Source organism: Thunnus albacares, chromosome 8, assembly GCF_914725855.1.
Source record: "Thunnus albacares chromosome 8, fThuAlb1.1, whole genome shotgun sequence".
In the NCBI taxonomy this organism is placed as follows: domain Eukaryota; kingdom Metazoa; phylum Chordata; class Actinopteri; order Scombriformes; family Scombridae; genus Thunnus; species Thunnus albacares.
This window is the reverse complement of record NC_058113.1, coordinates 32,020,297-32,032,046: the sequence shown is the minus strand read 5'-3', so window position 1 is coordinate 32,032,046 and position 11,750 is coordinate 32,020,297. Positions and strand designations below refer to the sequence as shown.

General features: G+C 39.8%; 1 protein-coding gene across 2 annotated transcripts in view; it reads left to right on the top strand.

The window, feature by feature from the left end:
- The first annotated feature begins 221 nt into the window (after positions 1–221).
- The window catches only part of bcan (brevican), a 42,221-nt gene continuing 30,692 nt past the window's right edge, over positions 222–11,750 (top strand). For both annotated transcript variants that reach the window (XM_044357968.1, XM_044357967.1), the window contains exon 1: positions 222–462. In XM_044357968.1, coding sequence (XP_044213903.1) covers positions 458–462 — 5 coding nt within the window. In that variant the 5' untranslated portion in view covers positions 222–457. The remainder of the gene's footprint in view (positions 463–11,750) is intronic.

The window sequence follows — 11,750 nt, the reverse complement described above, 5'->3', positions numbered from 1 at the left end:
TCTTTCTACTTCATGCTGCTGTTTTCATTCATTCACAGACATAAAAATAAGAAGTGATAATATATCTTTATTGCTGTATCGTGGATTCAGGAATAAAAGCAGGGATTATGACTTTCCAGGCAGGAGGTGGAGGAGGAGGATGAAGGATGGAGGAGGGGAAGGAGAGGGAGGAGGAGGAGGAGGGGGGGGGGGGTCTTGGTCTTTTAACACTGCCTCTCACCTCAGTCTCCCCTCTCTTCACCTCCTCTCGCCTCGGCAGTCAGGACTCCTCTTGTGTCTCTCCTGCTGGTCGAGAAGCTGATCGGTCGTTTCACAGCTGACAGCTTCAGCACCGAGAGGCTGCTGGAGGGAAAATCCGGTCGGAAAAACAGACAATAAAGATCGAGCTGCACCTGTCCGGGAGGCTTCGCAGGGACAAAGAGAACTTCTGCAGAAACGAGAGTTGATCCTGAGGAAAATGAAGTGAGTCCTTTACTGCCTGTTGTACACAATTAGAGCAAAATCCGACTCATAAATAACGCTTCTCAGGCTGTTCAGCTCGTTAACATTCAGTAAGTTATGTTTGTGCATGCATCAGCCTTTCCTCGTTTCAGGTTGAAATGCATTTAATGAGTTAAAATGGCGCATATTTAATTATGTTCACACTTCTTACGTGATTAGGGTGCGGGAAAGATAAGCCTATATAAATCTGACCGCAGCATACAGTATCTGTCACCTTCTGCAGCATCACTGTATGCTAAACGATCCTCCGGTGTTTGTGATGGCAGATGGGATTTGGAAAAAAGATGACACCAGCAGCTAAAATATAATGAACTTTACAAACTTTACTTCACTCAGCTGTCACACCAAACCTGTAAAAACAAACTAAACCATCACTGTAAAGTAAAATATTGTAGTAAAACCAAGTTGTTTTGTTGGAGCACTTACATGTCGACAGTTAAAAATACAATTAGGAGCAATTGGTTTATATTGGACATCATTATTAGAATATTGTAGAAATACCAGAGCTGCAACAATTAGTCCATAGAGAATCAATTGGAAAGTATTTGGATAACTGAATAATCGTCTTTGTTTAAGCAAAAATGCCAAAAAATTGCTGAGAATCAGATTTTTTTTCTGTGTCATACATGATAATAATCTGAATATCTTTATATTCTGGACTGTTGATCAGACAAAACAAGACATTTGAAGACATCAAATGAAAAATAATTGTTAGTTGCAGCCCTAAGAGACATTAACCTGTGAGTAACAGTGATATATTGCTCTGAAAGGAATATTACAGGTGTATATTCTATGTTTCACCTGTGGAGAAGTCTCATGTGGTTATTTTGCTTGTTTGGATTAAACTAAAATGAAGGGTAGGTTTTTAACAATTGAAAAATATACATTTTGAACTGAAAAGTTATAGGTGCATTTATAAATATGCTGATGTAATGCCAAACTCAGGGTTCTGATTCCCTCTTTTTAAGGTTTGATTGTGATTTTTGAATCATAGTGGAAAAGTTTGCTGAGTTACATCTTTGTATTTGGTTTATTTGTGACGACGCACAACACATTAAAATGGTGATTATGATGGTGATTTGAATGGAGAGTCTGCACTACTCTGTCAAAAATAAAAAAAAAGGAAGGTCACTGTGAGTGTGTGTGTGTAAGTGTGCAGGGGTTCAGGATTCAGATCTGTTGCGTCCTGATTGAGCAGCAGAGCAGTCAGATCCTTCACAGATACACCAAACAACTGCAGCCCCGTCATTAGGTCCCTCAGACTAAAACTGAAAGTTAGCCTTTTAACCTCGCAGCCATTGTTTGGTTTCAGAGTGCAGAGCATAAACATGTGTGATGCCGAGTCTTTAGTCAGGATTTTAAAAGTCTGGAAGATCCAAGAGGCACCAGTCAACATACTGAAGGCTTCAGAATATATACAACAATGAAACCGAATTTATTTAGTTATGCTCAGTATTCATCTTATAAAGGACACACATTATGTTTATGATGTTGGATATCTATATTAAAGGTGCTATATGTAAGAATAGCCCCGGCCCGTCTTGTCTCGTAATACCACTTTGTAACTGAAGAGGCGACAGTGAGTCACTGTAGCGTCCAGTCCGCCCTCAGTCTAACATGAGAGGATGAAGAAGCCTAATGTTTACAGTGAATATGTGCTATGGCGTCGTCAAAGTATCAAAATACTACGGAGACATTAGAGTCAGCGATAGATTACTAAAGAGCTTCACAGATCAGTTCATCAGATCATGTTCGCCCCGGGATGACGTCACGTTGGCCGGCCGATCGTCTCAGGAGTCGGGCTGCTGTCGGCTGAGACGACCAGCTGGTCTCATCCGGCCAGCGACTCCTCACATCTCTGAAAACGCCGGAGCAAATTTCCAAACGGGCAAACTGACCATGTATTGGGAATCTAAATGGTTACTTTCTCGCCCGAAAAAATATTAAAGCTGTTGTGTGGGACTTGTGTCTCTCCCTTCTGGCAGTGAGAGTAATTACAAAAACACTGTTAATGCTTAAGTCATAAGCTCTGCCATAGCTTACCCAGTCGCTACTGTTGCGGCTGTAAAACGGTTGATAAATTGTTTTGAGCATCACACAACCCCTGCAAAATGACTTGTTTCCCTATCAGAATTTGATCCGTTCTGTCCGATAACATTTGGAAAGTCAAGAAGAGTCGCACGATTAAATTATTTTATCCCCATGCAAGTTAGCAGAGAGCTAACTGGAAGTTAGCTGCTTAGCCGACAGAAGTCATCCGGCCAGCGCGGGAACGTCTCCACAGACACCAGATTAAAAACTCTGATATACTGTGAAATACAGAGAGATTTATCTGGCGGTGATTGACTTAATCAGCATTGTGTGAACTCCTTTGGCTTGAATGTAACGGATGTTTAATTATATATAAAAGTTCTGCACTGCAGGTTTAAAACTTAATAAAGTGACATAATAATTTAAAAGATTGAAAAGTACAACAGCCTGCAGCTAGCATGGTGCAAAATCTCTGCCATTGCTGCCAGTTGCGCGGGGCAGCGCTACTTCTTCATCTTCCCAACATGAAGGTCTAACTGTTGTTTCTCCACACTGTCTGGAATAAAATACTGTTTGTAAAATACGATGCAATGAAGCCTTTATTTTGTTGGCCTCAAAATAGTCAAATTTCAAACATATTGAGTCTAAAAAAGCTGCAAACAGCTTATAAAATATCCACCATGTGTAATTCTTGAAAAATTGTTAACACTCTCCAGGTTTCAAAAACCCAAAAAACATATTTCAAAAGTATTTGGATCATTAAATTTGAGTCCTGGGAGCTACAATTTTATAAGGAGGAGACAAGACATCCATCATTTGAAAGAATCAAGTCATAAAACCAAATTATTATATTTTAAAATGTAGCTCAAAGTAGTAGTAGTTAAAAATGATCGCTCAAGATTTTTGTGGACAAAATGACACACAAATTGTTATCATAGTGGACAATTTATATTTTAAAGGCCACTGAACTCTGAAGTGTTTTGGAAATTAAGTTTTTATAGAGGTTATTAACACATGAGGATTTCACCTCAGATATTTAACACCATCAGTTTTTCTCTTTTCATCCTATTTCTGAATTTTAAATCAGACACCTGTCCCCATTTCTTGTTGCCAAATTTTCTCTTGCATGCTTTCCCTGCAAAGTGTTGTGTTGTAAGCATCTATTTGAACAGGCAGTGGGTGCAGTGGTTTTAGCTGTAAACTCCACCAATTTGTTGTGGTTTTGTCAGTGAATGGCTCTCTGTGGAGGCAGCAGGTCATGGAGGTTATGCTGCTGGCGCTGTGGTTGCTGCACGGTTTGTCTATAACTTCAGAAAATGAAGCTTCTCCACAATAGCAGCTGTTAGTTTTTTCCACCTAATGAGCGCAGACCAGTGCTGAGTTCACTGTTGTGTTTTTTTTTTGTCACCCCGTCTGAGGTATAAGCCCTTAAAACTCACAGCAATTCTGGTTAATCAGATTGTGGCACGCAGACTATAACACACACACACACACACACACACACACATCTAAATGCTGCTGTAGCTAACAGCCAGAATTTTGTTGCTTATGGCTTTTGTCACTTCTTTAAAAGTTTCACCCTCTTGCACACAGACTCAGCAGCTAACAGCTAATAAGACATGGCTGCTGCTCGAGGCTGACTGGTGAATCGTTCCAAATCATTCCTGAGAACTTAACGTCTCTCTCAGCTCTCAGTCATGCTGTACGGAGCCTCTTTATTCCTTTCTGCCACTCTATTCTCTCGCTCGCTTCCATCCCGTCCCTGGCGGCTCCTTGCTTCCTGTCAGACTGTGTCTGTCAGGGAGGTTCGGGTTGCCCCTGGAGATGGGCAGACCAAGTCATCCGAGGTGGCGCGATGTGGGACTGGTGGGCCGACGTGATGGAGGAGCTGCCTAGAGACAAAAACAGGGTAACGGCGGTGGTTCTTGCCGTGAGAAAGCGGAGGGGTACAGCGCAGGGAGAGGATGTGATGTCAGGTTGATCCAACGACGGCTCAGCAAGTGGCTTTGAACCCCATTCTCCAATCCGGAAGGCAGGAGCAAAGGGAGGCAAGGGGGGTTGGGAGAGGGGGGATTTGGTGGTCTGGTTATGTGTGTGTGAAGGACTTAAAGTGTAACTAAGTTTTCCTTTGATTATTGATTTTAAATCCTGTATTTAATCAGTTTATCAATCTGATGAGCAGAATCTATTTTGGTTTAGCTTTCAAATCTGTTTTAACTGAATGAAAAAAAACTTATCTGATCTGTAATCACCTTATTTTAGCTAAGAAAGCAAAAACAAATACTTTTATTATATATATACATACATTATTAAATTGCTCCGCGTACCTGTGTAAATGGCCTCGTGCCACTGCGTTAAACTATAATGGTAACAGCTATCCACACTGGATTAACAAAATAGGCTACAATTATCAGTTACAAATCCACCAAGGAAGAACGATTCAGTGTTGTTTTTTTGTATGAAACAATAATTACTGTAAATACAACAAATGTTAACATACTACTAGTTTAATTCGTGATTAAATGTAAACAACAAAAAATAAATGATGAAAAAAATACCTGGTGAATTTAGCAAAGACTCAGCAAAGTTAGACGCTAATACTGCAGACACTCAATTGCTTTTAATTGAGACTAATTAGCATGACCAGCCAGCGAGAAATGTTGTTAACTTAAATAAAGTGACTACAAGTGATCAACAGTCTGCTGGATTTTTAATTTTTTTAAAAAAATTTTCACAGTTTAGGATCTGACGCACCTGCCCACAAGATTTTCTGGATTGAAAAAACTTTGTTACTTGATAGAAATTTGGTTCAAATTTCCGCTACATTTGATGGAAACCTAGTTTACGGGATGCTGTCGAGAGCTACGGAAGAAGCATTGACCTGTAGTTAGATTTACTATGTGAAACTATCTCCAAAGTCAAGAATGAACTTTCACGCTCAAGTCGACCAAATAGTTTTAATGACTAAATTTGCGACAGAAGTAGCAGATTATAAATCCTTCATGTAGCTGTTTTTTGGATTATTTTGTTTTATTGTGCTATATGCTAACCTGTTAGCATGTGTTTCCTGAACTGAGCGATTTACCGGAGTACCAGCTCTCTCTCCTCACACTCTGGATGAAGTGACAAATGGGCCAAACTCTCACAAAGCTGGTGCAGTCCTTTAAGAATGTAGTTCACCCTCCTCCTCCTCCTCCTCCTCCTCCTCCTCCTCCTCCCCTCCAGCCTCAAATGACCTTTCCTGGCAAACCGAGCGGTCAAACGTCCTCTCTCTTGGCCCCCGTCGCCTTTCCTTCAAGGTGAAGTCATTGCCTATTCAGCCACTTGTGATGCCTGTGTTTGCACTTGTGATGTTGCCTGGGAGGTGTCCTCAGCCTCCTCTGCCTCCCCAGAGGAAAAAAACCTCCACTCTCTCTGTCTCTCTCTCGCTCTCTGTGTGTGTCCTCCTTGATGTACGGAAACGTGGTCATAGTGAGAGTGTGTGTTGGAGAAAGGGAATTAGTGAGTCAGACAGATCGTTGATAAGTTTGAAATGAATAATCAGACATTGATGATGAAGATTGTCAGGAGGATTTATGCAAAATGTGTTTCCATTTTCTCCATGAAAGAGAAACTAAAACCAGTATGACAGGCATCATTTATTCAGAATATTATGCAGGGAATAATGGCCAAAATTACACTTTGCCAGTTTTAAAGGAATCTCAATCTAGGCAGGTGCATTTTTCTTTTTCACTTTTACTTTGAACACTTTTCTAGTGGTTCCAGACATCTGAATTGCTGCCAACATGTTTGATTCATTCAGCAATTCAAACAGGGTTTCAGCCAGTTGGAGTAACAGTCCACCAGTCAGACAATCAGTTTCTCTTTTTTGTGATTTTTTTTTCCTTTTTATTCTGTAGTAACCGTAAGAAGAGATGCCAGGAAATGAGGGAGGAGAGAGGAGGTGCCACATGACTCACGACCCCTACTCGTTGCAATACAAAGGCCACCAGGAGTGATTAAGAAAGGCTACATCATCTTTCTACATACTTAACTACATCCATGAAAAATAAACAGTGACAGTGTAGATGACATGGACTCAGCTGTAAAGGTTTTTGTAAGTCAAATTACAGAAATAACTTGAAATAAATTGACATATTTCTTTGATTGATGTGAGAAACGTGAGGTTAACTGCTCCAAACAACTGTTGCTTCTGTGTTGACTGAAAATGACAGGATAGATGGGCTCACATGAATGAATGATTATCAGGCCAATTTTATCTCGATTATATCGCATTTATATGTGATTGCTTTGAATTGGAGGCTTGTTTGTGCAGCACTGTGCATGAAACGGATTACAGGCATAAAACAGTTTTGTTGTGACATTATTTCAACTTTCACTCCCAAGAAATCAGGTTTTTCTGTCAGTTTGATGAGGTGGAGACTGCGATAACCATGAGCCACAGCTGTTGCTGGTACATGGAGAAGCAAAGTCAGAGCGTAATTAGGAAGAAAACATGTCAACATCATCACTGAATTGATCCAAAATGAATTCTTAGTATGAAATTGACCTTACCTTAGCTTAGCTTCAGCTCACCGTCAGCAGAGCACACACCTGAATTTTAAGCTCAGTGAGTGAAGTGGTTTTCTGTAGACTTGTACCTTTTGACTTTTTTATCAAAGAACCAAACACAGTCAGAGATCGAGTCTCATGTCCATCAAAACCTCGAGGTGCTCCGACTGTCTGTCACCTAACACAAGCTAAGTTTCCACCCAAATGTAGAGCAAATTTGAACAGAATTTCCAGAAAATATGAATTGATGCTTGTTTCCATCCTTTCCTGTTGTGTGAATGTTGGAAGATAAACAGCTGGTGGCGCTAATTCTCCATTCGGTGCCATTAAACCTTTACAGAAGAAGAGGACGCAACGAGATGACGTCATTAAAAGAGCGACAGTCAAAGCTCAAACGATGGAAAACCATGTAGAAATATAATATTTCTGTTTGTTTCATGTCTTCATTTGAGCAACAGTCTCCTCGATATACATAAAAACACAAATGAACAATGAGAAATAAGAAACAATGGCCTGAATGAGACGTTAACTTCTGTTTTACTTACTTTCTTTTAATATAAAACCGCATTAGTTGTTTGTTATATTAAATAATCTTTATGTAATGTTCTAATGATTCTCAATGGCAGTAAATGACAGCTAACATCCTCAGCATCACTCATTCATAACATATTGTATTTGCCTTTTCACATTTAAATCTTATAGATATGAATATCTACAAGTCTGCAGCTGTGTTCAGTGAAATAATCTTAATGGCAGCTTCATCCTGAGAGGCATTTCGATCTTCAAAGCTTTCACTGTGGAACGACAGAGCCAAATTTAGGCATTAAAGGGGGGAAAAAAAAAAAAACATTGAGTGATTATTTATTAATCCTGTTTTGATTAGAAATGTCTCTCCGCTGAGACCCGCAGAACAAACTTTAATTTCCTACATCACTGCAAGTTTAATTCTCCTTTCAGTCACAGGGAAGTACCGCTAACATAACTGTGATGTCCCAGATGAGACAGGCGGTCCGTCTTCCTCTCCGCTCTCCACAGGCTCCTTGTAAAAGAGCTTGTATAAAAGATTAAAGAGTCTGGATCGGCCATTTAGACTCATTCAGTTTAATTTACTCCCTTCAGGTGAACTGCTTGTTATTTCAGGCCTGCAGGTGAGGAGGTGCTGACAGATCTCACTTGGTTTTTTTAAGGGGGGAATGAAGTGTTGGAGTGTTGACCTGCTGGTTTTTCTGTTGTGTGTTGTGGTTTGTAGATGAACTTATAAACAGTCTAAGACAGAAAATGGTTTTTTCATTCATGTCGCAGCTCTACTGTTGTTTATTTTCTAGTCCTCCAGCTGGAGCCTCTGATCATTTATTCATTTTCTGCTTCTTCCACTGAAACGCAGATTCATTAAGTGACACTGTGATATGCAGAACTTGAAATAAACAGTCTGCTCTTTTGGGATCAGGCGGGGGGGAATGTGATGCTCTGTATTACTTTGGTACATTTCTCAGATCAGAACTGAAATTCTCAAAACTTCTTGTTCAGCCTCCATATTATCTTGTCACTTGCAACATCATAAAAGCAGTTTCTCATTCTTTCGAACAAATTGCAAATGCTTTGGCACATTCATGCAAATCATTATGTACAATCGTCTGCTGTTTCCTACATTATCAATTGTTCTTGTCATGTTGATCAAAGTGTATTTTACTGGTTCTCTGTTGAATAGTTAGTTCATTGCATAAGTCATCACATGCAAAATGGTTGAACCAGTTGTCATAATCTGTCAAGCTATACATTTCTATTAGAATTTTTTTGTAAATGTGTCTTGAATTGACGAATTGCTCTCAGATGAATCTTGGCTTTCACTAATGAAGGGGAATGTGTGAAGTGTTAGATCAACCAGTTCTCTATGTAAAATAGCTCAGAGTTGCATCTCATGAACCTTCGATTCGCAAGCTTATATAGACAGAGCGCAACACGGTGTTACAATTTCTGACAATGGAAGAACAACAAGGAAATGAACAAGGTCAACAGAGGAGGCTGCGTAGAGAAGAGTAGGGAGGTAAAACAGAGGAAGAGGTAGAAGAGGCCACGGACATGTGCACGTTCCAGATGAAATAAGGGACACAGTCGTAGACCGTGGCCTTACGATGGCCGAGGCTGGTCGAAGGGTGCAGATGAATGCTGGGAGAACAACCGTGGCCTCAGTCATTCAAACGTTTCGTAGACAGAATAGGTCTGTTATCTGCAACCCGGTCGCCAGAAGAAAACGTTGGCATCGAACGTTTCTGCAAACCACAGAAACGTTGAATATCTACATTTCAACACGTGAAATACGTATCATATCAACATTTCTACAAACGTAACATATTACCCGTTGAATAATGATGTTTTATGGTGTGACAACGCTGTGGTTAAGGTCTGGTTAGGTTCAGGCACAAAGACCACTTGGTTAGGGTTAGGGAAAGATATAGATATAGATCACATGTGAACTACGTCCCTTTAGAGATGTTGAGATGATACATTTTGATGAAATGTTAATATGATACGTATTTCACGTGTTGAAACGTAGATATTCAACGTTTCTGTGGTTTGCAGAAATGTACAGCGCCAACGTTTTATTCTGGCGACCAGGCTGGTTATCCAACAATATGCAATGTACTATAATACTGTACACTTACTGTAATGTTTCATATTAAAAAATTATATACACATGGTGTGACATATTTTTTGAAATCGTACTCAATCTTGTGTTTTGCTACAGGACTACCTCACAGGGGTTGCAGAGTTTCAATCATTGTCATCACAACCATAACCATAGTTCACGTCAGAAAATACAGAGTGAACTGTTATATTGACAACATGGCGGAGAATTTCGACTGTCTTGTTTGTGAGTAATGACACAAAGACTTGTCATTCTGATGGCACTGACATGTTCATAAATATTTACTTTCAAGACCTGAACTACTTGAGCAAGTTACAGGCTTTTTCAGGTAATCTATTTTGAGATGCTATTTGTAGAAACTGTCTTGATTCGATGAAGTGTACCAAAGCAACTGAGGAAAAACTGTAAGATAATGCAAAGATGACTCAGACAGGAGTTTACAAGTGCCATAGTAACCTGTATACATGCAGTAGTGTTTGCAATAGCAATGTTCACATAGTGGATGGAAATGCACATCACTTAGCATTTTGTTTTTGCTGAATTCTGTGACAATTTGCTCTACATTTGGATGGAAACTTGGCCAGTGTTAGGTGACAGCTGGAGCATTTCAAGGCTTAAATGGACATAAAACTCTCTGTGCCGGAAAATATCAGCTTCTTTGATAAAATGTCAAAGACTGTGGACATAAAAACTGAAGGACTACAGTAAGGACAGCCACTTTCTGAAGCCAGCCTGCTACCTCAGCACACTTTATTCATTTAACCCTGATTCAGTCCTCACCACTGAGTACCTGCTGCTCCTTTTTAATGTAGCTTCTATTGAGTTTGTATGTAAATGTGTTTTAATGTGTCCTATCTGGAGGTGATACGATGTGTTTTAATGTACTCTTTTTTAACTCTTTTTGCATATGCAAGCCAAAAACAGATTTCTGCCAAAAAGTAGACAATAAAATATTTTCTATTCTACAACTCCCAAGGATCACCGAGCTTAAAATACAGGTGCGTTCTCTGCTGACGGTGAGCTGAAGCTCATCCATGGCTTTCCGCTGTAGAAGCTCAGATTTGACCCACTACAGTAACTAAATACAAAGAAACACACAAGACAACACTAATCCCAAAAATAATGCCGAAAGTTGTGTGTGTGTGTGTGTGTATACCAGGTGTTCCTCATGTTGTGGGGACATAAATCTGTTTACACAGTCACATTATGGGGACTTAAAGCAAGTCCCCATAATGCAAATCATTAATTTTAGGGTGAAGACTTGGTTAAAGGTTAAAGGATGGGTTCACAATTTTTCATGTGTCTTAAAACAGCAGTCAGGTGTCCATATGAACAGTGAAAGAGGTTTTCCTTGCTGTAATCATTCCTCCTGTTCATACTGGACATTAAAAGATCCTTCAAATGTGCTTTCAATGTAAGTGATGGAGGCCAAAATCCACAGTGTGTCCACACAGTCATTTAAAAGTTGATGTGAAGCTTATATGAGGCTTCAGCAGTCTGAGTTAGTCATATCAAGTGGATATCTGACACATTTACAGTCTTTTTTAGCATCAAATTCCCTCTTTGTGTTTCCCTGTTGAGCTGTTGAACAAAAAGAGGGACTTTGGCACTAAAAAGACTGTAACGTTGAAAGATATCTACTTGATTTGACTCATTTGGACGCTGAAGCTTCATATTAGCTTCAGATAAACTTTTAAATACATTTTTGCACTTCCATTGTAAGTGTATTATGAAGGGATCTTCTAATGGTCAGTATGAACAGAAGGAATGATTACAGCAAGAAAAACAGGTTTCACTGTTCATTTGGGCTTCTGACTGCTGTTTTAAGACAGGCTTGAAAAACTGTGAACCCGTCCTTTAAGGTAAGGTTAGGGTTAGGGTAAGTCTCCAGAAACAGAATGTAAGTCAGTGTAATGTCCTGTGAAGTGTGAACCAGACAGAGAGACTCAGACAGACCGAGTGTGTCCTTGGAGCTCTGGAGCTGCTCTGAGTCAGACTTCAGGAGCTGCAGAGTGTGATC